The 26415-nt window shown below is 41.5% G+C and overlaps 1 protein-coding gene across 2 annotated transcripts in view; it reads right to left on the reverse strand.

Moving 5' to 3' along the window:
* Positions 1-9604: 9604 nt before the first annotated feature.
* The window catches only part of LOC106804837 (cytosolic 5'-nucleotidase 3-like), a 17864-nt gene continuing 1053 nt past the window's right edge, over positions 9605-26415 (reverse strand). Inside the window, exons 2-9 of one of the 2 annotated variants that reach the window (XM_014806192.1) lie at positions 22489-22589; positions 19641-19739; positions 13838-13954; positions 13470-13555; positions 13043-13132; positions 11399-11561; positions 10170-10370; positions 9605-9941 (exon numbers count right to left, since the gene is read on the reverse strand). In XM_014806192.1, the coding sequence (XP_014661678.1) occupies positions 9840-9941; positions 10170-10370; positions 11399-11561; positions 13043-13132; positions 13470-13555; positions 13838-13954; positions 19641-19739; positions 22489-22560 (930 nt within the window). In that variant the 5' untranslated portion in view covers positions 22561-22589 and the 3' untranslated portion in view covers positions 9605-9839. The remainder of the gene's footprint in view (positions 9942-10169; positions 10371-11398; positions 11562-13042; positions 13133-13469; positions 13556-13837; positions 13955-19640; positions 19740-22488; positions 22590-26415) is intronic. The other variant, XM_014806191.1, reaches the window with a different exon arrangement.

Raw genomic sequence — 26415 nt, forward strand, 5'->3', positions numbered from 1 at the left:
CGGACGGACGGACGACCGGACGGACGGACGATCATGCGATTCTACAAGCTGCATCTGACTATGTCAGATGAGCTAAAAATCATACAAACACGCACGCGCGCCCGTGTGCTCACGACCACGTCCGCTACCCGACTCCCTCACTATACTATATTTGAATTCTAGCCGTTAACCTGCCCATAAAGCTACCGAATCGGGCGATTCACACATAACCCTAGTGCCTCCCTCCTCCTATAGTGCCTCCCTGCCTGCTTATGCAATCACTAAAACTGCAAATGTAGACATCAGGCTGCTTATATCTGTATTTTTTATTACTTTGGTTTTTGTTATTGTGCATTTAATGTCAATCAAATTTTAACAGAACCAAAAAATTTGACCCCCTCTTTTTCAAAAAGCTGGATCCGCCCATGTACACGCCCCTGTATGGTTAGGGTTAGGATTAGGGTTAGGGTTAGGTTTAGGGTTAGAGTTAGGGAGTAGGCGTAAGCGACTCCCTAGACGCGTTAGTGGAGTAGGCGAGGTACGGTCCGGTATATTAGATAGTACCAGGGTACGTTTCGGTATACCGGACCGTACCCAGGGTACGTTCCGGCAGTACCCTGGGGGACATAGACCCTCTTGGCCATAGTGGCTTATAATATGGAATTTTGAGAATGAATTAACGTAAATGCGTTAGAGGATAGCGAGAACGTAGACGAGGAGGAGGAGATGGAGGGGTCGAGCTTACATGAGGGCGACATATATGGTAGAGAAATGGAGAAGTCAAGGGATTAGAGGGCGCAGAGGGGGAAGACGTTCAAGAAGATACATAGGAGGCCAAAACACTAGGTCGCGTATGTTACGTGACATACAGCTAGTTTTGTCTGCTGCTACCAAAAGCTTCCTACCACAATTTATATACCATCACCACATCGTAATTTTAATGAGATAAGTACAAATCTATCAGCAAATAATATGCAAAGCTCTAGTAAGCATGCGTTCGTTATTACCAGGAGCAAGAGTGACATAATAGAGACCTTAATTATGTCAGTGCACTGTGGATATTGCTATGTCACTGTATGTGATCGAGTTTCTTCATATTAAATCGATAATAGCTAAAATATTACATTAAAATATGCATTGCTATGTATGATACGCAGTGGCGTAGACAGGTCCTCAGTTGTGAGGGGATGATTACGCGGTTACTTCCATCGCAATGTATATGAAGAGTGTGCGCAAGTAGCGCACACCGCGAGCGCCTTGGCGCAAAGCCCCTAATGGGTGCGGTTCAGGGGCCCTGGTGGGGTGCAGGGGCAGAGCCCTTGCCCGAGGTCCAGGGGGCGGAGCCCCCGGAAGCTCTCAGATTTTAGCAATTTAGAACCTTCAAGATGGTCGTTTTTGTGGTAATTGAAAAAAATTGATATTGTAAGTGCAATTTTGTGAATTCGAGGGTAATTTTTTTCTTTGGATCCCAGAGGTTTAATAACACGCACCCCCCATATGTATGTATGTATGTATGTATGTATGTATCGTACCCTATGGGCGGCCAAACCGCCCAAGCGATCTGGATGCAATTTTCAGGGGGCGATTTCCTATACCCGGGGAGTGTTCCTAGACGAAAAAAATCTGTCAATCCGTGAAACTCGCCGAAAAATCCGTGAAAAATCCCTGAATTCGTGAAACTTGACAGACAATGTCAGCACTCACTGTACAGTGCTGCCACACACAGAAAAATCTATGACTATTTCTTGCCCGTACCTCATGATCTCATCAGCTGCTCGTATTGTGAAACCGAAACCAATACTAAAACAGAGCATAACCAGGACCAGTTCAGAGGTACTACCCAGTGAGTTCAGAGGTTCAGTTCAGATGCTACGATCTCAAAATGCATTGTACCATTCCAAAGCTATACTACTATGCATTTTCTCATTCAATAGAAACATTTCTTAATTTCAATGCGCATGGTTGCGCGCCAAGCATTTACTAGACAATATCCAGTGGACCCAGACCCCACTCGCTGGCCTGTCTGTATCTATACTATATATAGAATTTCTTTTATTCATGGTATGATCTCACAATGGATAGCTGTACGTGGGGAGCTCAACAGTTGGAGACGCCAGGAATCTCTACATATTTGCACCAGAGAATAACACGAAAACCATTGTTTATCAAGAGGCTTTGAAATAAAAAGTGCAACCCATTCGTACATGCTGTTATATAATAATAACATTTTGTCATTTACACCATATTACTATTATGTCCCAGGGGTTCTAAGTTGGGTTGTGCTGTCATATAAATGTCATACGTAACAGTTTTTCCCATGCTTATTATCTTATTAGACTGATTTCTAAATATTGATATTGTGTGCAATGTTATTGTCGATTTTTACCCAATGTTCCTATTGTGTCCGATTATTAGTACTGCGGGTACCCGCAGCTAGTGGTGCAATATTAGATGAGATAGATATAGGATCCGCTGCATATACGAATGCAGGGGAATTATTTGTAAACTAGTAGGAAGAAATAAAACTATAACCGTACAGTTAACCGTATCTAACTGTGTTCTGTTCCGCTGGTACTACCTGTTATTTGCTACGGGCATCGCCATCCTGCCTAATATACCGGCAGGAGCGAACACTGAATCCAAACAACTAGGACACGCGTTAACTATATAACGCCTGTCGTACCGTAGTTGGCTACCCCTGGGGCCACTACATTATTGTCACCAAAAATGTTCGTGAGAATGTCCGCCCAATAGCCTCCAAGCTGCAGAAACGGGATCTGGACATCTATCAGGCATATGGTATGGTAGACAAGAAATGTGAGCGAATCACTGTTATGAGACAGGAAATAGATATTGAGTATATGGGCTGTGGTATGACGATGCTACACGCTTAGCCACATCTCTAGATACATCAATTTCAGTGCCAAGGGCACAGAAGTCAACCCGACAGATCTATATAGGGCCAATGCCCCCAGTGAATCTCCGAAAGAGTACTGCCTCAGAAACTTGCCAATCCCCTTGTGTGACCACCTGTCCACGGAGTTCCAAACTCGCTTCAACCCCGAAAGCAGAAAGGGTGTTAATATTGCTCATAGGGTCTATGTCCCCCATGGTACTGCCGGAACGTACCCTGGTAACTATCTAGCTGATATGGTTAGGGTTAGGGTTAGGGTTAGGGATAGGGTTAGGGTTAGGGTTAGGGTTAGGGATAGGGTTAGGGTTAGTGTTAGGGTTAGGGTTAGAGAGTAGACGTAGGCGACTCCCTAGACTCGTTAATGGAGTAGGCGAGGTACGGTCCGGCATATCAGATAGTAGTATTTAGTACCAGGGTACGTTCCGGCAGTACCCTAGGGGACATAGACCCTCTCAGCGTTAATATTCTTGCTCTACTTCCCGGTGCCATCACACAGACCGAAAATAGTCAACCCATCGTGGAAGGTTTAATGTACTGGGAGGAGGATATGCCAGATGTTTCCACACTGCGATCCGAGGTGAAGGAGTGGCAATGCTACTGGAGAGGCAGGGAGGCAATCCAGTCTTCACCCTCACCAAACTTGTCTGAGTGTCTGGAGCATGCTGACATCGACATTTTCCCAAACATCCGCACCCTGTTGAGGGTGCGATGGGTTGGGAGGATCGACTGTCTGGTCTCACAGTGATGAACATGAAACACAACATGTATATTGACTATGAACGAATCTGCCAAATGTTTATAGAACGGAACAAACGGAAGATGTTTTCCAGTTGCATACTCTACCAGTAAGCTGCCACCGGTGTCACTGCCTGAAATCTCGTCACCCATAACTGAATTCTAACTACGTACTCCACTATCAATGTCACCCTGGTTGAAATCAGCAGGGTTAAACCGTTAGCAGTGTTAAACCGCGTCATATGGATAAAAATCATTTTGTTTAGCTTCTAATGTTACAAATGCCAAAATGTTTATTGACTGAAATTTGTTCTAGTAGGCTTACTTAGTATCCTCAGTGTCCCACTGTCAACACATTCGTCATGACCGAGTTATGAGCATATAGATGAGAATTTTCATCAAATTGGCAGGTTTCAGACTATATTTTGCTCTTAGGGTAATTTTTGAAATCAGTGTAAACTCATTGGAAAAATTTTTTATTTTATATATTAAACTCAACATGAGCTCACAAATTAATGCTCAGATCGTTATAGAATGTACCAGAGCATCCATTTTTTCAAAATTTTGCAAACATGTTTATACAAACAAGAGCCGCAGAGCGTCTGGGCTCATCTGAGGTCTGTTGCTACGATTATAAAGCGTAAGAAATTCAAGTCGTGCGTAGTACGCTGACATTTGTTAAGGCGCAGATATCAGATCAGCCAGTTGCGTACACATCAGATAGTTAGGAACACGCCCACCTATCGCAAGATGAGGGTAAGGGGAGGTGGCGCGGACAGGTGCGGTGTGGAGTGTGGGAAGGGAAGGGAGGGTGTGGGAGGGCTCTAATAGCAAAGAAGCATCAAACTCCTCTTGTTAAACAGTCCAACAATCCATGTTGTAACCTCCTCTTGAGGGTCCATAAAGTATCCGACAACTGGATTAACCCTCGTCATGTCCACAGAAGGGACCATTTCATGGTCCTTTCAATAAAGCCTATAAGAAAGCTAGTACCACTCGCGTGGAAACAAAAAGTTTTCAATCGCCGTCCCGTCAAGAACCATGTCCTCGATAAAATCTAAAAGACCTGCCCTGTGCCCATTTGACCTTTGACCTGTGACCATCCATTTCGGCGACATGATGCCTTTCATAACATGATGCTATAACACCGACTAATCACTAGGAGCCTAAGGGTCGAGCTGTTTGAGATTTGTGCGCGCAATTCTGCATTTCCTCCCTAATATCATTTAAGTTAAGGAGTGATATTTCCCGCCTTCTTTTACCAGCTCTTGACCTTTGACGGCGTTGATCCCACCAGCTTCGACATCGCAATCGATTTTTGTACGATCCCCCCTCAGACGATCGCCGAATATCGTCGACCCGTACGTCGAGCGGTTAAGATTTGTCCGCAACTGCTTGACGGACGGACGACGGACGGACGGACGACAGCGGACGGACAGGACGAATCATGCGATTGCTACAAGCTTCATATGAAACTTATGTCATGATGACGCTAAAAATCAATACAAACACGCACGCGCCCGTGTGCTTCAACGACCACGTCCGCTACTCCGACAGCTCCCTCACTATATCTGATAGTTTGAATCTAAGCCGTTGAACATCTGCCATAAAGTACCGAAATCGGGCGATTCACCACATAACCCCTAGTGCCTCCCATCCTCCTATAGTGGACCTCCTGCCTGTTTGGCAAATCACTAAACCTAGCAATAGTGTAGACATCAGGCTGTGCTTAATACGGACATAGTTCTCCGTATCTTTTTTTATTACTCTTGGTTTCTGTTGTGTGCATGTGCTAAGTGTATCAAATTTACAGCCAGTAACCAAAAAATTTGTACCCCCGTCTTTTTCAAAAAGCACTGGATCTCCCCTGTACACGCCCCTGTATGGTTTAGTTAGGAATTAGGGTTAGGTTAGGTTTAAGGGTTAGAGTAGGGGAGTAGGCGTAAGCGACCTCCCTTAGAACGCGTTAGTGGAGTAGCAGAAGGGTACGGTCTGCGTCTAATATAGTAGATACCAGGGTATCGTTTCGGTATACTGGCCGTACCGCCAAGGTACGTTCGGCGAGTACCCTGGGACATAGACCCTCCTTGGCCATAAGTGCTTATAATATCGGAATTTGAGAATGATTAACGTAAGATGCGTTAGAGGATCAGCGAGAACAGTAGACGAGGAGGTAGAGATGGAGGGTCGCAGCTTATAGGGAGACATCATGATGGCTAGAATTCGCGTGGGGTAAGACGGTGGGAGAAGTCAACGGGGATTAAGGCGCGGCCAGGGAGGGGAAGCACGGGTCGAAAGGAAGCATACCATAGGAGGCCCTAAAACCGACTAGTCGCCTGTAGTTACGTGACCATAACAGCTAGTTTGGTCGTGCCTGCGACCAATATAGCTTCTCTACCGGTACAATTTTTTATAAATACATCACCGACATTCAAGTAAAGTAATGAGATTAAGTCAAATCTACACGAATAATACATAAGGACTCTAAGTAAGCATTGCGTGTCGTTATTACGCGAGGGAGCGAAGAGTGGACATGAATAAGTGACCTTAAATGTATGTCAGCTGCTATCTGTGATATGGTGCTTATGTCACTGTATATGTGATCGGAGTTGCTTCATATTAAATCGATAATAGGCTAAAATATTGACATTAAAAATCATTGCTATGTATGATACGCAGTGGCGTTAGACAGGTTCTGCCAGTTGTGAGGGGCATTATAGCTCGGTTTATCTTCCCATCGACAAAATGCTATACTGAAGAGTGTGCGCAAGTAGCGCACACTCCGCGACAGCCTGGCGCAAAGCCCCTAATGGGGTTGCGGAGTTTCAGGGGCCCGCCCCGTAGGGGCCTGGTGGGTGGGCAAGGGCAGAGCCCTTGCCCGAGGTCCAGGGCCGCGCCCCGGAATCTGCTCAGATTTAGCAATGTTAGAACCTTCAAGATGGTCGTTTTTTGTGTAATTGAAAAATGATATTGTAAGGCAATTTTTGTGAATTCGAGGGTAATTTTTTTCTTGATCCCAGAGGTTTTAATAACCACGCACCCCCACCCCCAAGCACAACACACAACCAGTGACGGAATCAGAAGTAGAATCTAGGGGGCGAATCAATGCGAGCTCAAGGCCAGCAGAAGCGCGCGACTGTGTGAATTGGTAAATAACAGCTTGCATCTAAAAGCAACATTTTGGACATCTTTATCATAGAGATATCAGGATTGTTCTCCGCTCCTTCAGGGCGTGTCCACCTCCTGTTTATGGGAGGTCCAGGGGACCTCCCCCGGAAATTTTGTTGAAAGTAACACCTCTTCGATGCAATTTCCTGCACTATGAGGCAGCACTATTAAACAATCTTCATCACAATAACATCACTGTTGAGTTGAGTATTTTTACCTTTGGGGACACCAAAGACTAAAATGCTTACTACCAAATCTGTGCTATACATGTACCGTACCATGTAAACTGGGGTTGCCAGTGCAGACCTACCTAAGCTAAAATACCTTTACCCTGAAAATTCGAGGACCGCCCCCTGTGCTACCGACCCCCCGTTGACAACTACAACACTGCAATCATCTCCCCCTGAAATTTTGATAAAACGTATATTTTACTGAGAAGTGAGAACCTTAAAACTGCAAAAGAATATGAGAAAAACAACCAGATTTGAACCAAATAGTGCATAATTTCACCCCTTATACAAAATCGGGAATATACTTCCGGTCGGGTCTCAGCACCCCCATCCCCCCTCCCAAAAAGTGAGATGAAATTGAATTTTCCCATTCAACCCCCCTAAAAATTCAATATCCCAACTCTCAATAGGTCTATTCTAATTTTAAACAAAGCAAGGATTTAACTTTCGTGAGCAGTGATAAGACGTGATTTGGGGATTTTGAAAAAAAAAATCGTATATGGGGAATGCGTCCAAAATTAACCGTCTGAGTTTCAGTAAAATAATGTCATTCTTGGAACGAATTACAGCCATTTTACAGTAGATGTATGTCACGTTCCATTTCTCTAATAATTCATTAGGAGAGTATGAATAGCGATGACGGATTTGTAGATAAATATCCAGTATTTATTGTCTGTAAAATATTAAATTTTTTCCCATTTTCTTCCTGAAAATAGGGGGTGATGAAAGCCACCCCACCTCAATAAGTGTGGGGAGATATACCCCCATCCCCCCGCTATCTACGCCCCTGTCAGATGAACTCAAATTGTTAGCAGTACTCAGTGTACTCTACAGGCACTTCTTTGTTGGTTCTACTTCTTTGTTCTTTCTTCTTTGTTGGTTCTTTGGTTCTACAGGCAGATCTGTGTTAGCAGTACTCTACAGGCGCCGCAGAACGATTTTTGAAGTGGAGGTGCTAAATTTGTTACGCTCGACAGTGGCCAATGCAGGATTTCGAGGAGGGTAGTAAGAAACATGCGGGGGTATGCGGGTCCTCTCCCAGAATTTTGAATCCCCCATTTTCCTCCTGAAAGTAGGGAGGGGGATGATTGTACACGCCATCCCCCCCACGTCAATAAGTGGGGGGATGCATCCCCCCATCCCCCCCGCTATTTACGCCCCTGATGATACGCAATTTATATGAATAAACGAGTTCGAGACAATCTATAATATAATATAAAATAACGAACTTTGCAACACTCTAAAATCGTTCATTGCAACTTTCAGATGAATCTTGTACTAAGCGGACTACGATAAAAAATCGACCGAAAGAAAATCATGGACGGTATTCATTTTCTTTCATCACATTTTAGTGAAAACTAAAAGTACAGGATAACTGCATGTCAAAAACAGATGATAGCAAGTCTTCGGTGTAATATGTTCATGCATGAGACGGTCACTACTGGCTATATACACATACATGTAATTTAACACAAGCTGATATATGTGACACTCTGCTAATATCAAATCAGTCACCAAAAATAACGTGATTTCAGGCGTTCCGCTTTATAATGGCGTTTTTAAAACTTCGGGTTGAAATTCCACCCGTATACAACACTGACGCAACATAAGGCTGAACATTTTCACTCGTTTCCCGAAAGTAACGAGTATCTATATATTTTCTTATCAATGCTTATGTCACAGCAGTGAATGCATTTGTAGAAAGTATATTTCACACTCTCTTCAGTTAACTAATAACAACGATAGATCACTCCTGCAAAAAATAGCCAGGACCTTGCTGCGAAATATACCTGAACTCGAGCCGACTAAACGGCTGACATTCAAGTTTTGACTTAACAAAGAACAAAATAAGAATGACATCTAATGACAAATGGTATCTGGAACGTGCACACGGGAGGGCACTAGCGATATTGGGATAAGGATACAGAACGTGTGTCGCCAAAACTGTCACCAAAGCCAAGACATCGTCTACTTTTTACGAAATCAAAATAACGATGAAAAACAATTTTCAAGCTTTACGTTTGTTGGCAAGGATTCAGTTGATCACTGCGACTTAAGACCATTGGCAGGGAGGGATTCATGCTATCTGACCGAGATTTGCCAGATTTTGCACCCGTTGCACAGAGATTTGACCCGTTTTTCCAGATGGATCCAATTAAGTGAAAATACTCTGAAATACTAAACTGAGGCAACTGCAACACTCAGCCAGTCGTTAAAGATCTGCTGATGGGTCGGTCCGTAAAATCATGCTCTGGATCACGCACAACCACACTGTTTTGGCACAAGGTCAGTTCATATTATTGAGATCCAGAGTCCACACAAAACAAACACGACCCTGTGTCTATAAGAAAACAAGATGTACAGACACATTACATCCTTTCTATAGCAACACGAATCCTATTATGGCTGAGAGGGTCTATGTCCCCTAGGGTACTGCCGGAACGTACTCTGGGTACGGTCCGGTATACCCTGGTACTATCTAATAAGCCGGACCCTACCTCGTCTACTCCACTGACGAGTTTAGGGAGTCGCCTACGCCTACTCCCTAACCCTAACCATATCAAATAGTTACCAGGGTATACCGGACCGTACCCAGGGTACATTCCGGCAGTACCCTGGGGGACATAGACCCTATGAGCTCTATTATGCATCCAGATGATAAGGTATTTAAATGTATATCATGCAATAAAAACAGTATTTATCAGCAAGCACTAATGGTGGATTTGAAATGTGTCTATTATACATATATTACATATAACACAGTGTCTAACACAACAGAAAATATTTCGTTCGCATAAAAGAACGAGTGCAGCTCAGAATATTCGATTGATGATAGCAGTTGGCACATCCATGGTTCCATCCTGCACTAATACGATGTCATATAAATCCTGGTACTTTGATAGCAGCCTGTCCACCTACAATTAGGATACCAAAAATTTAATCAATATATATCAGATACCCGATTGTGGAAAAAATATAGACTAAATATCTGGCATTGATGTCTTACAATATTCATCTATTAGTTAATCTCTATTACAAGTCAATTGCAAAACATTAACGAGTGATTAAAAACAGTGCCTTTTAAGCAAATCACTTATATTATTCAGGAGCACAAAATGAATAACCTATCACTAATTACAAACCCCGTGATTTAGAAATCCAATTTTGAGCGTGGCCTCTGGACTCGGACAACCATCAGCCATGTGGCAGTCACCGATACTGTCTCCCATTAGGATGATGTTGTGACGGTGGGACAGCTTCTCAAAGTAGTCAGAGTTCTCGATCGCAGATTCGTTCTTGCTAAAGGTGTGAATCAGGTTGCCTTTAAATCCAATAACCTTGCCCTATGGAAATGCCAGAGAGAGGACAGATTATGTTAATATTCTATCAAATCACGTATAAAAGAACAACTGAATTGATGATATCGATCTTCGAAATTTCACGGTAGCCGCACGATTCTCAAGACTTAGCTCTCACACCCATCTGGACACCCCACTAGAAAAAGCACTTACAAGCATGCACATGCATACATTTTGAAATTGGGACAAGTTTTGCTACTGGGCAGGTTACACAGTCACATCGTGTTGAGGCATTTTTATTAGCAATAGTACATTTGGTTAACAGCAAAGGAAAATTGGTTTTCAAATCTCCTTAAATCAATCATTCAGGATTTTAAACAGTGAGAAATCTAAATGTGGCCATGTATAAATGTAAAGAGCATTTAGTTTTCAATGCCAATAAAATATATACTACTCATGCATAAGGTATAACACAAATTATACCAATGATAAAAAGCATTTTGATGCGATGATCAGAGGAAATATTATCAAGAGATTCAAAAATCAATAGATTCTATTATTATTCACTCCTGATATATTTAGAGTCGATATAGGATTCTATATTATGGCACTCTTGACATTATTGCTTCAAGGACCATATCATTATTGCCATGCAAGTTTAACCTTACCTGGTAAATTTTTAAATAGGTTCTACAAGCAACAATATACAATAAATAACAATAAACAATGCTTTCTACAGGTCATTGTAATGCAAATATTGAAACTCCTATCTTCTTTTGGTAGGTTCACTCACCTACTTATTCAGGTTAAGTCAATGACAAACAACAGTGTCAGGCTATGTGCTAGCAGGTGAGTGCTAAATACTAGTTTGGTAAAATTGGTAATCCTGGATATTTACAATATAGAAGATAAATCCTACTAGTTTACATACTAAATGATTTAAGTGCTACAGCTGGTTCCAAAAACACAGTCACAAGCACACACACACACGCACGCACGCACGCATGCACATACTTATAGGCCACCACATAACTCAAGACATTATTACACTGCAATTATTCAGTCCCACGTACATTTCCATTGTACTCCATGTAGTTTGAAACTACTTTCACGTTATCGTGCATCGTTGACTTCTGTCTCATCACCTCCTCCAAGATGTCACCAATTCCAGCTGAAAACACTAGCAGGGGAACCCCATGCTTATAGAGCTTATACAGCAGCCGTTCGCTGCCATCCCTGTATGAAAGAAGCAGCAGCAGCATATAGCAACACCAGTAAGCTAGCAGCAACTTCTATATTTACAACAGCAATTATGATCCTGCCACCGACACCACCACCATGCAGCAAAATGTTTTTGACCCCACAACACGATTTGCGTTCACTTCATATTGTAAAATCATTACAGCCTTTCAGGTGGCATGATATGCATTTTTATTCACTATGGTTACTTATGAGCATTAACTTGTTAAAAATACACTTGTAAGCTTATATCTGCAACATCTAATGCAGCTAAATTAATCTCTCTAAGCATATATGTCAACATCTTGTAAAATTGAGCAAGATCGAAAGTGTTAAGTAATTAATTAATTAATACAGATATTGCTCTGAATTGTTGCAATCAGATACAGTGAGCTGTCAAATTAGGTTCCCATTACCATATGAGCAATATTATTTGTGAATTATGTTACGATGTTGTAATGAAACATTAAAATTCTCTAGTTTTATATCAAACACAAGCATGTCCTACACGGTTTCCCACATTTCGAGCAGCCACAAACTTTGAAGTTTATCCCTTCTTTAGAAAATTAACAGCCACTGGACAACAACAACTCTTCATAGATCAGAAGAAATATTAGTGCATCAGAATACTATATTAGTTTATTATAAAATAGCAGTGCATTAGTAAAAGCACATTTTGCGCTTCATTAGAGCATGTCTTCTTTTGACCAAATGCGTTTTGATCCCTTGACCATACTAAGAATGGCTTTCAGACCAAATCCTTTTAGCTCAAATCTTGGATCAAATTTTAAAACATCCAGAGGGAGCCCTGCACGAGGGCATAATGAACTGCCATCGTTTTAATTTAATAATGGCTTTTTGATCATTTCAATTATTTGTCTCATCAATAAACTTACACATAAACTTTGTAGGTGTAGCTAAAGCAGTTTTTATTTGTTTTTATCATTCATGGACCAATGCACACAAGTTTACATTCACGCACATGCTTGCACACATGCTCACACGCACACGAGCCCTATTCAACAACCTGGAACAGACTATTTTAAATGAGCTAATGGTTAAAATCCAACAGGAGCAGGCAACAAGGCATAATGAACTGCCATTGTTTTAATTTAATAATGGCTTTTTGATCATTTCAATTATTTGTCTCATCAATAAACTTACACATAAACTTTGTAGGTGTAGCTAAAGCAGTTTTTATTTGTGTTTCTATCATTCATGGACCAATGCACACAAGTTTACATTCACGCACATGCTTGCACACACGCACGCGCACACGCTCACACGCACACGAGCCCTATTCAACAACCTGGAACGGACTATTTTAAATGAGCTAATGGTTAAAATCCAACAGGAGCATGACGACTTTAAACATTTATGTAAATACATGTGTGCTCCACTATAGATCTGTTCATATATATACCTTAACGATGGCAGCAACCTACACAGAGATATCAATGACCTGATAGATATATTACCTGAGCACGCACTTTGTCTGTGCCACCATTTCTGTAATTGTCTCTTTATATAGTTCGCACTGCACAAAAATGCTTTGTGCTTTGGTCCACCTGAAATAACAAAACTGCTTCATTATTATCACATGATCGACTGTTGACAGTTATTTGGGGGATAATTTTGACATTTGTATTCAAAATGTCTGAGAATAATACCTCACCAGTAGCGCAAAGATCTTGAAAAATGGAAAGTATAGTTCATGAACAATTTCAATCTAGTAATCTGGCTCTATGACAAATACGTGAAACAAGAAACAAGGATATAAATATATTATCCACACAGTTTTTCTGCAGGTTTTGTCCGCCTGCGTGTAATAGAAATTAGTACATTCATGCATTATAGAAAAATGTTAATAGCTTGACAAACCACAGGAAGACTATGCACACTCACCACTCTACCATGTATGGGTATTTTTCTTGGTTTGTCATTTCATGGCAGAATTCTATTGGATAGTAGATTTCCTTCAACTGGGTAACCTATCATATAAGGAAGACAGATAATAGTTAGGGGCTTTGCATATTTCACTAGATCTACACGTGACTGTGTTCTCATCTTCCACAGACTGTGGTCAAGCCTATAGATACATTTACAAATTCTACAGGGTCTTGAGAAAACTTGTTTATTGCCATGAATATCGTCAGTTTTCAGGAGCACCACGGCTAGTGAGGAAAGCAAACATTGCAATTCTGATCAGTACTGCCGGTGAAATTCAGGCAATGTTTGTTATGTAAATGTAAAATATATCATAATAAACTAACCTGATCTTTGTAAATTTGCGGCATCGCTGAGGAGTTTTCAAGAATTCCAAAGCAGGTGGCAATTATTTGGCCCTCATGAGAATGCTTTGACAGAGTGTGGTCAAAATCTGCTATGACCTGAAATATTACTCACATATTAGGCCATAGCATGCTGACCAAAGCATAGACTTGGATTAAATATAAAGACAGATGAGCAATATTTGTTTCAAAAAAAGCAATCCTGACTGTCATAATGATTAATGAGGAGAGTTGATTAATGATCCCTGTAGGAGAGTTGTCTATCTTTTAGTTAGATATTGGAGAGCCAGGGGAGCTACGGGAGTTCGGCATGGCGGTTTGTAATCTCGTGTTCTGCTCAGCTACGTTTCCTAAATAAAACGAATCTACATGAAGTTAAATCTCTTTTTGGGGTTAATACAATCATGACATGGTATCAGAAGTGACTTCAAGAACAGTTTCAAGTACACATTGTAGCACTTGCTGCTTGACAGAACAACGCGGACGTTTGTGTCTAAAGGGCGAGTCTACAGTTTGATACCGGTGGCCCCGGAATCACAAGTCATTGTCAAGAAAATTGCACGATATGACCCCCCTGCCAAGTTTACGTTTAAAGCTGAAGAATGGAGTGAGTGGATAGAGGAATTCGGACGATTTCGGAAAACCACTAAACTTCACAAAGAAGACGGAGAAGTACAAAGAGACTCACTGATCTACTGTATGTGAGGTAAACAAGCCAACAAAATATTCAAAACGTTGAAATTTGTTTCGCATGATGTGCCTGACCCAGAAAACCCTAGCGCCACAATTAGAGAGGAGGAAAAGGACACTGATTACGACACAGTTGTCAAGAAATTCACACAGTACTTCATCCCAAAAAGAAATATAATACACGAGAGATCATTCTTTCAAGAGAGGGTCCAAAGTAGGGAGGAGACAGTGGAAGAATTTCTAAGGGACCTTCAAGCAATGGTGAGTACAAGGATCCAGAAGACCAAGTACGTGACAGGTTTGTCGTGGGACTCCTAGACCGAGGAGTGAAGCAAAAACTGCAGCTGATGCCAGATTTGACCCTAGATAAAGCTTCAGCAGTGGAACGCCAGCATGAACAGGTAAAATTACAGATGGTCCAGCAACAAGCTTCCCACCAGGAGATTAGTGAGGCAAAGTTCAAACAAAGGGAGCATAGACCAAAGTGGAAGAAAAATGTTAGCAGCCACAAAACAAAACAGAAATGCAACCTTTGTGGTTACGACTGTCACCCACGGGGTGGTAAATGCCCTGCTATTGGACAGATCTGTAGGTCATGCAATAAGCATGGACATTTCTCTTCGGTGTGTCGCAGTGGTAAACACTGAGGTGGAAATTTAAAGGGGGCAACAGACGCAGTGACATCTCAGGATACATCCGAGGGGAGGAATCATTCTTCCTTGGAACAATTGATTGCCATGAGGAAGAAGCGTGGTATGTACCACTGAACATATGCGGCTCAACTGTAAAATTTAAAATAGACATGGGAGCTGACGTAACATTAATTTCACACACCATCTGGCAATCATTGAAAAGTCGCCCACACCTGATGCACAACAAGGTCAAGCTCAACAGTCCTGGGGGCCAGCTCAAGGTTTTAGGTGCATTTACAGCTGTCATCAATCACAAGGGGAAAGGCTATACATTTTGCGTAGTCGTGATAGATGGAACTGCTAGCCCGCGGAGTGGCAAAGAAAATGGGCCTAGTTACCCATGTAGATGAAATCTTGAGTCAGTTCAACTCAGATATTAGTCTCTTGAAGACCGAACCAGTCAAGATCAGTTTGACAGCAGGTGTAACACCACTGTGTCACCACCGCACGAAAAGTTCCGTTTTTCCTGATGGATGCGGCGAAAACAGAAATACGGAGAATGCAGGATAGTGGAGTGATCCGTCCTGTCACTGAGCCCACCGAATGATGTGCGGCTATGGTTCCGGTTCAGAAGAAAATGGTAAACTGCGCATTTGTGTTGACCTAAAAAGACTGAATAGGGCTGTTCGCAGAGAACATTATACACTTCTGAATCTAAGCGACATCGCTCCTAAAGCCCGGCGCACATTGCCGAACATTTTGCTCAAAAACATTATCGTAGCAATGTTCCATGAAATGTTCGGCAATGTGCGATGAAAAAAGTCGCCGAACATTTGTTCCGAACAATGTTTCTGAAGATCGGAAATGTTTGATATCTCGAACATTGTTCGTCGAATGTTCGTCAATGTGCGCTGAATGTCAAACAATTCTAGGAACATTTGTAGTAACCAATAGCAGCAAGATATGTGGTCACATGATTTTTGTGCCCAATCATGCGCCGATCACGTGACTCTTTACAACACAGCTACTAGATGGCGCCACGAGGTTGTTCGCTGCAAAATATTCGGCAATGTGCGCTCAGCAATTGTTCACCCGCACATTGCCAGACAAAAACATTTGTTCGGACGAACATTTGTTTGGGAAAATGTTCGGCAATGTGCGCTCAGCAATTGTTCACCCGCACATTGCCAGACAAAAACATTTGTTCGGACGAACATTTGTTTGGGAAAATGTTTGGCAATGTGCGCCAGGCTTTAGTTGGCTCAGTCCAAGTACTTTACCAAGCTGGATGCAGCAAGTGGAATTTGGCAAATCCCCGTGGAGGAGAAAAGCCAACTGCTCACAACATTCATGACGCCGTTTGGGAGGTATGCATTCTGTCGCGTTCCCTTCGGTATTACTTCGGCGCCAGAGATCTTCCAGCGAAAAATGACCGAGTTACTTCATGGCTTGGAGGGAGTAGAGGTTATAATGGTTGATATCTTGGTTCATGGCCGATCCATGAAAGAGCATGAAAGGAGGCTAACTGAAGTTCTGACGAGACTTCAGGAAGCAGGTCTTCACTTAAACCGAGAGAAATGGCAGTTTAGGATGAAAGAATTGGTTTACTCTGGTGACCTTATCAGTGCTGAAGGGATCAAGCCAGACCCAGAGAAGGTACGGGCAATGATGGATCTGACTCTACCATCCAATGTCAGGGAACTCCGTAGCTTGATTGGAATGTTCCAATACCTAGACATGTTTGCAAACAACCTGTCTTCTGTTATGAAACCCATGACAGATCTGCTGAGGTCTGACAGTGTCTGGTTATGGGGGCCAAGTCAGCAAGGTGCCTTCCAAGAAACCAAACAGCTACTATGCGCTTCTCCAACACTAGCATACTATGATGCGAAAAAGCCAACGATCATTTAAGTGCTGATGCTAGCAGTTTCGGGATAGGGGCCGTACTCCTACAGAAAGATGAAGAAGGCTTAAAACCAGTAGCATTCTGCTCAAGAACACTCTCAAGCGCTGAGCAGCATTACGCTCAAATTGAGAAGGAATGTCTGGACTCTGGCGGCAGTATGGGCATGTGAAAACTGTCTAAGTATCTGGTGGGATTACCACAGTTTACTCTACTGACCGACCACAAGCCATTGGTGCCTCTACTGAGCACCAAGAACATTGATAAAACACTGATTCGCTGTCAGTGTCTTTTGCTGCGAATGATGCGGTTCAATCCTGTTGTTCAATTTGTACTGGGTAAAGAACAGATAGGGGCAGATGCACTATCCAGGAATCCTCTAGCTATCACAGAGGACAGTGTACAGCTGGTCCAAGATGTCAGTGATTATGTGGACACAGTTCAAGTAGGTTGGCCAGCGTCACCTAACAAATTAGAACAGATCAGGGAGGCTACAGAGAAGGACGATGTCCTGCATGCAGTAATGCGTTAATTATGTCATCAACGGGTGGCCAAATAGAGTGAGAGTGGTGCCGGAGCCTTTGAGGCACTATTACCATGTACGCTCAGAGCTATCGGTGACAAATGGAATAGTTGTTCTACAGAGTAGAATAGTTCTGCCTAGAGCAATGAGGCAGGACGCTTTAGAACGACTATGTACATGAATCACACCAAGGCATCTCGATGTGCCGTGAAAGAGCCAGGACAGCCATATGGTGGCCGAACATGAGCAACGACATTAAAAACATGGTCGATCAATGTGTGGAGTGTCGACAGAGTAGACCATCACAGCGAATTCAACAAGCAGACATTTCTGGTAGTAGTAGACTATTACTCTCGTTGGATCGAAGTGAAGAGGCTGACAAGTCTGACCAGCTCTGCGGTAATTACAAGAATGAAAGCAATGTTTACGGCTTTCGGTATCCCAGATATAGTAATATCGGATAATGGGCCGCAATATACCTCTCACGAATTCCGTCAGTTTGCTAAGTCGTGGGGATTCACTCACAAAACGACTAACCCATACACACCACAAGAGAATGGGATGGCTGAACGTGCCGTGCAGACGGCTAAACACTTACTGAAGTGGATGATCCAGAGATTGGATTGTTGAACTATAGAGAAACTGCGCATTCAGCCATGGGTGTGTCTCCGTCTATGGCACTACAGGGACGAGAACTCCGGACCAGACTTCCGATACTTACTGGAGCGAAAATCAACTGCCAAAGGTTCCAGATACCAGCACCATCCGTCAGTCCGGCAAATCAACTAAAGCCACCTACAAGAGGTATTATGATGCCAGGAAAGGTGCTCGAATACTACCTCACCTGTCAAGTGGCCAGTCTGCACTGGCGAAGCTGGACACGAAGAAGCGTTGGACCAAGTGGGGAACAGTTATCGGTGGTGACGAAAACAACCGATCCTACATCATTCAGACGAATGCGGGAATTCATCGTCGGAACCGTAAACATATAAAAGACACCCCAGTGACACCTAGTGGGCAGAATTCTACGCCACCTCTATCCACACAGCAAGGCATAGTTGTGCCGGCAGCAGAGGAACCGGTTGTTCTTGAACAACCTTTACGCAACATTGCGCCAGGCAACAATGGTCCCGAGTCGAAAGAAGATGCAGATACAGCTTCGCCATCTGATGTCAAGCAACAACCTATATGGTACCAGTGACCTTCACATCGAGTGGCCGGGCAGTGCGTCTACCTCAGCGTTTCAGAGACTACAAGTGTTAGTTTAAGGCGACTAAGATCCGCTAAGGGCTGAATAATCCCTGGATCTGAAGTCTAGACAGTGGGCAGTCTACCCTACTGTCTGAATTAGTGTTAAATGTAGTTGGGTTAGCATTGTTGAAAAGTTAACCTTTTGTCATTCAAAGACATTTATGCTATACAATAAGATGCTCATCTCAAAGGAAAGGAGATGTCATAATAATTAATGACGGTAGCGCCCTGTAGGAGAGTTGTCTATCCTTTAGTTAGATATTGGAAAGCCAGGGGGAGCTACGGGAGTTTGGCATGACGGTTTGTAATCTCATGTTCTGCTCAGCTACGTTTCCTAAATAAAACGAATAGAGATCAAGTTAAATCTCTTGTTTGGGTTTACACAATCATGACTAATACTTTTTACTATAGATGTGGTGTCTATGTGTGTGATAGGTCTTATCTTCTTTGTTAAATACATGTATACACTGTGTTCCATGACTCAGCATTGGGCAGCAATTTATGGATATCACATTACCACCAGTAACCACCATTTGTCTTCCACACACGCTGACCATGTTAAATTCGTTTTGCCAACATTTAGAAATTTTCTCTTTCATCAAAAGTGTATCATACATATATTTTAGGAAGCAGCACATCTCCAGAATTATCCCTCAGTTATTCTTATCTTTTACCAACTTCCAAAGTTGCAATAGTAGGATCGTGAATAATTGTCGGTCAAAATACAAGGGTTATTTCAGTACGTTTCAAAGCCATACAAACTGTGTATTTAAAAGAAGTACATACCTGCAGTTTTTCTGGCCCACCAGCTACTAGCTGCCGTATTATGCCTTCCACTTGCTGTCTATTTTTGATGAAAACAGATGGTGTATTCAATTCTGGTATCTATTTGATAAATAAAATATAAAACACTTTATTTATGTGCCATCATATATTCATACAAGATTCCCCCTAGAAAATCATTGTTAATTTTCAATTAATATTTTTTACATGAAATCAATAGCCGATTAGAACTAAGAGTTCACACGTATCTCACACGTCTCTGCACATGTCATGTACAGGATGGTCCTTCTGCAATGTCACTGCTAACCTAATTGCTAGGGGTGCACCGGAACTTGGATCCGGCCGGAACTATCCGGCCAAATCCCCAATTTTTCAGAGTTCCGGTTCCGGCCGGAACCCTTCAGGAACAGTCGGCCGGAACCGGAATCTTTTCCTAAATTCCTTTCTGCTACAAGCTGATCAGTCACTGAATGTAGTTGAGCATCAGTAGAGTCAACTTGCTGACAATATAGTGTTAACAACTTCACACTATTCCGCCCAAAAAACTTTGCCACTTGAACATCGGCTAACTTACTAACTGAACTGAACCTAACTGATGTTAGGTGATTCACGAGATTTTCTTTTAAAATAAAATACTCTTACTCTTAGAGCCACAGGAATGGCATCTGTCTGTTAGTTGAAAATAATCGACTAAAACCAGGGATACTGCAACATGCAGGTTTTGCCACACAATTCGCTCGCGACTAAGATGCCAGAATTATGCACTGTAAGCAGATGATTCATACAACTAACAACCATCCTGTAATTAGAACTTTGTAGCATTGAGAACAATGAGAACAATGTAGAATGTGAACATGTAGACAATGAGAACATGTATATTAGAACATGAGACTTGAGAACATGTGACATAATGAGAACATGAGACATAATGAGAACATGTAGAACAATGAGCATTGTCCTACTCGCCTGAGTGATGTACCTGCTAATAATATTTCGTTCAGGCTGAGTGAGTTTGCACAATACTGCGCCAAAACTGTCAAGTTTATTCCCAGCTTAAAGGGATACTAGACTCTAGGATTTTACTGCATACAACTGTACTTACTGTATAACAAATCGTCTATACCCACACGTACTTGTTAACAGATACCTAATTTAATTGTTATAATTATTGAAAGTGTCAATGACACTATAGCTCACCTTGGGTGTGATAGAAGAGGGAGATGATATTTAAAATTTGGTAAGTGTTTCAATTATGATGGACCAAAATGTGATCAAATGTGATTATTCTCTGTTTTATACTAATACTAGAAATTTCACTGTTTTGTTTCAGGGTTAGTTTTGATGCGAAAATAAATGTTTCAGATCTGAAAGTCTGAAATCTGGGCGAGAGATGGCACTACGCCTAAATGATTGCCATTTTGGTTTTCGATTATCGCGCAAATAAAAGCAATAAAATATTCCAGTCAAATTACTGTAACGAAGAATCTAAAACACAATATTACACGTAAGTATGATTAGGTAGGTAGGTAGGTAGGTAGGTAGGTAGGTAGGTAAATTTAACAAAATCGAATGAATCTAGATGGCCATTTTCATTTTTGCCAAAAAGTGAGCGTGGCTCGAAGGTAGGTCGACTGGCGTGCTCCAAAATAGGATGTTCAAATCCCTCCCATAGGAGTAACCATAGTATGCAATTTTAAACATGTGGGTCATACGGTTCTTGAGTTATCGTTGACCGTAGGCAGACACTGAGATGCATAGTGAAATTGGCAAAATCTACCTAATTTGCATAATTTTAAAAACAAGTGCCGCAGAGCGACAACGCTCAACTGATGTGTACTGTAGCCGGCTATTCTTCTGATAAACTCACTGGCAACAGAATCAAGTGCGCCCTCCTGCGTTGATAGGCTTTGCTATACCGGTAGTACAGTAATAAAGATACAGCTGTGTTACTTTAATGACTTCGCTATATATATAAGCAAGATTTGAACTTTTATGAGTTTATGTAACATGTTCTCAATTAAATTGCAAGTTAGTAAATTGGTTTGTGGTATTTAAAATAAATTGTAGGTTTAGAAAATGAATTTTTTCAATGATGTGAAGGAATTTGTATATATCAGGCAATTATTTTGGAAAGTTGTGAATTATTTTGTTCATAAATTGATTTATTATTCTGTGAATTGATTTTAAATTTTGAATTTAAATTTTTCGAACAATATAAAGCAATTTTTATTTTTATTTATTAATTTGAAATGTTTAAAATTGATTTAAAATTGTGTATTTGAAATGTTTGAAAATGATTTTTGGGATGGCTTTCCATAGACACATCTTGACCTTTGACCCTTGACCCCCAAATTCGACATCCTGAGTTCTTTTCGCGAACCCTCCCCCCCCGTCCCGAATATCAGGACCGAACGTCGAGCGGCTAAGATTTGTGCCGTAACTGTTGACACATGGACGGACGGCCGGATGGCCGGACGCACGGACGCACGAACAGACATTCATGCGATTCTACAAGCTGCATCTGAGCTAAAAATCCTGGATCCACATCTGGATCCAGATCACCACCAAAATCTAATCGATTGGTTGATGGCCCAAGACCAACCCGTCCAAAAAAAATTCATCAAAATCTGTCCGTAACTTTTTGAGATATCCGGTTGACAGACAAACAAACCAACAAACGAACAGGGGTGAAAACATAACCTCCTTAGCGGAGGTAATTATAGTAAATAAACAAGAACTCTATTTATTACCAATGCCTTAATAGTAATAAGTACTACTCCCTTTTGCACATTATTAGTAATAAATCCACAGTAAATCCGTTCAAATTCTCCTCTGCAACACACAATCTCACCGCATGCATGCACGCCACTGTGCATAATTTCGCAGAAAGATGGACGAGCAGGTGGGAAAACGCACGTGTCATAATTGCACATTGCTCGCTTCGTTTCACACCTTTAAAGCAAAAACACACAATCAACCACTTCCATTTTGATATATATCAATGCGCAGCCAAATGTTCCCTTGTTAGAATAGAATTATGTCTTTTGCACTTGGGCACAACTTAATTTACTAAGGAAAATCTAGTGAAAACCTTGCATAATTATCGCTCTTCTGTAAACCGGAGAAACTGCACGTTTATAACTATAAGTATAAGTGAGCTATGGCAGCGCATTGCATTTGTGAGTCCCGCCACACAGATTCAGTATGATTTTAGAAAGGAATGACGCAACGTACACAACTACGTTCACTGACTAAACAATGAATAGCGCTGATAATTTTCAAATGATAAACAGTCAGCTGCTTTTGATTACAAAACCGAGGTGAGCAATATTCCTGCAGGAATTTGCCAAATTTCTCTGGGTAACTCAAGTTGAACCCAAGTGTAACTGATAATTCAAACCTCATAACGATTACTCTTCAAAGTCAAAATGGACAAAATGACTTCAGAGACAAAATGGATCAAATAGACAGACAACATATACCGTGAAATTTTCAATTTTAAAATTAACTAAAGAAGAAGAAAGAGAATTCCAATATGGAATGACAGAAACAGATAATCTAATCTTAAAAGGATCTCTTGGCGACGATAGTACACGTCGAAATCAATTATAAGTGTTTTTATCACGCTCGGACAGTCATCTATAGAACTAAAATTAAACAAGTAAACATTCAGCTAAGCACAGATACCAATAATGGAGACAGTTGGTTGTGTACTTATGCTGTGATGGTGTTAAAGAAAAGCAAACACTGTGATTGTCTGAATTGGCACTCATACTTTCCTACCTTCCAGGTCCCACACTAGGATTGAGCAGCCTACATGGTCATTGTGTTTCTGCATACTACTCTAGTAGTAAGAGACACGAGGTGAGACTGTGTTGCGGAAGACCATGTTATCGGCTTATACGTTAAATTGTTAGGTGATAGGGGGTACACAAAATTCAGATAGGCTTTTGTAATATATAGGCCTACAATTTGTGTTTATTCACTATTATTTACCTCCGCCCAACGGAGTTGGAGGAGGTTATGTTTTCGCTCTCGTGTGTGTGTGTTAGTGTGTTCGTGTGTTCGCACGATCGATATTAGCGCGTCAGCCAGCGAGCCAGCGAGCCAGCCAGCGCAGCGAGCCAGCGAGCGTGTACATGTGAGCGAGCAGCAGCAACGAGCGGCTGCTACGAGCGAGTGGCAGCAAGACAGCGAGCGTGTACATGTGAGCGAGCAGCAGCAACGAGCGGCTGCTACGAGCGAGCGAGCAGCAAGCCAGCGTGCACATGTCAGTACGCTGGCGTATATCGTGGCTTATTCGTGTGTTCGTGAGTCGTATGGCATATGTTGCTGGCGGAGGTATGCACTCTCCATGAGTGCACTCTGTCTAGTATATTACTGAAATGGAGAAAGTGCATGCGCTGTGATTTCCAGCATGTCGTGATGATGGCAACAACAATTTGAAATAAATTTGACGTAACCTCAGGGTGCGAAATTAATGGGAGTCCAGAGTCAAATACTCCCTGATTTACTGTCGGACTCCCTGATTTGACATATATGCAGGAGTCCGTGTAACTCGCTGAAAATTCTGCCATACTAACTAGTTCGTTCCAGAGCACGGCCTCGCGGAATTACCGTATTTTTCAGCTAATGTCCAAAGAAAATTTGGCAGACGTGCAACCGCCTGACTCTTAAAACTAAGCACAATCATGTATGCGTTATTGTTAATATCTTTAATTTTGAACCTCAGACTGCGAACTCCCTCATTTTGCTGCAAACTCCCTCTTTTTGAGGGTAGGGAGTCCGTTGGACTCCCGTGTTCAAAAGTTAATTTCTACCCCTGTCTCACACGGTCAATCTCACACGGTTGGGTAGATACTCGTGCCAGAAAAAAATACAAATTAGATGCCATTCACCATAAACTTAAAGCTGCAAAATGGGTACCCAAAACTATTGTGAGGTTGTTTAAAATTGGCCACAGTGCACGTAAAAAATTTAAAAGGCCCTGTGTTGCTCGACTTCTTACCTAGTATCAGTGTATCACTAGGAAACAGGTGCAACCCCACAACTGGTTGAACAAGAAAAAATTTAGTATAAACAGAACTTTCACTTTCAGGCTCAGCATGTACTTTTTTAGCTCTAGTACTGTAACTATAGCCCGCGTACAGTTGCCTCAGGGCTATCTATAGAACATTCTATTATGAATGCTCGGGACCAGCTTACTCCAGCCAGTCAGCAGGAACTATGTATTCACGCACGTGGAAGGGTGGGCGGGTTGTGTTGGTTGTGGACAAAAACATTGTTGTCAAGTAGCAAATTAATAATAGTAATTTAATCATCTTTCATGACAAAACTAATATTATAATCTTTTTTGATCGCTTAATTTGTTACTTGACAACAACAAGGTTTTTGTCAAAATGGCCGTTTGAAATAATGTTCGACAGAATCGTTCACGAATCACAAGAAATACCGCAAGTAGACCATTTCAATGATAGCTAGAGGTTAAATTTTAGTATCAGATAAAACTTAACACATATTCACTTCGGATAAGAGGCATTAATTGCCTACCACAGACGTTTTATAGCCGCGAGTAACCGTGAATAAGTTAGTCCCAGGCATTCGTAATAGAATGTTCTATAGCCCTGCGGCGACTGTACGCAGGCTATAGCCTATAGTACTAGAGCTAGTACTTTTTGTACTTGCAATAAAGTGGCATTTTTTTCCTTTTCTTTCCTTTTTACACCCCCTCACCTATTTGAAAATGAAAAGCAGGAAGAAATGTTTGAATTTCATCAAGTAGGGGAACATCTGTTGCACTGTTTTGTGTGTGAATAATTTGGAAGTATTCGGGCTTTGTGACATTGTGTCGCCCTAATCTGTTCAATTACAATGGGTAACTAGTTGACATTATTCATAAACAAGAGCCGCAGAGTGTCTGGGCTCATCTGAGGTCTGTTGCTACGGTTATAAACGTAACATTTAAGTCGTGCGTAGTGACACCTTTGTTAGGCGCAGATGTGCAGATACGCAGTTGCGTACACATCATTTCAGCAACCTTGGAAGCATTCAAATCCCATTGGTTGATACAAATCGCGTGCCTGAAACTCCTGTTTTATGGTGCATTGTGACCCTAAGGCCATCCTTAAAAAATTCTATGTTTGCCGTTCCCCGACCCATGATTTTTTTAGTGGGTAGGTGGTAGGTAGGTCATTTTTTACATAAGTACATACATAAATACATAAGAGGCATAATAGTTACTTTAAGTCTGTCCTCATGTTTGCCACACATGCTTTGTGTTTCAGTCTTAACTATAAAAAATGTTTAAAAAAAAATAATGAAAAAAATATGGAACCCAAAATTATATTCTATTTTATATTTATTTATAGGCTATTTTCGTGGGTCGGTCGGAGGACAGCAAACATAATTATTTAAGGATGGCCTAACCCCAACCCTATTAAAAAAAAAAAAAATTAATTGTTGTAAAAATTATTTGTTGTTATGAAATTGTTGTAAAAATTATTTGTTGTTATGAAATTGTTGTAAAAATTATTTGTTGTTATGAAATTGTTGTAAATAAATCATGTAAATATTTTCCTTAATTGGAAAGAAATAGTTAAATGAATAAAGATAGAAAATACAGAAAACAGGTACATGATAAAAAATCTGATGGGATTTGAGCCAAGGACCTTTGAGGCGTAATCCTGTGCTGTAACCGTTCGTCTATCGAGGCATATTGGGTTTCCAGATTATGGATGTGCCATGAATATGAGAACACTGTGACATCATTGAGGCAGTT

Source organism: Priapulus caudatus, unplaced genomic scaffold, assembly GCF_000485595.1.
Source record: "Priapulus caudatus unplaced genomic scaffold, Priapulus_caudatus-5.0.1 Scaffold89, whole genome shotgun sequence".
In the NCBI taxonomy this organism is placed as follows: domain Eukaryota; kingdom Metazoa; phylum Priapulida; class Priapulimorpha; order Priapulimorphida; family Priapulidae; genus Priapulus; species Priapulus caudatus.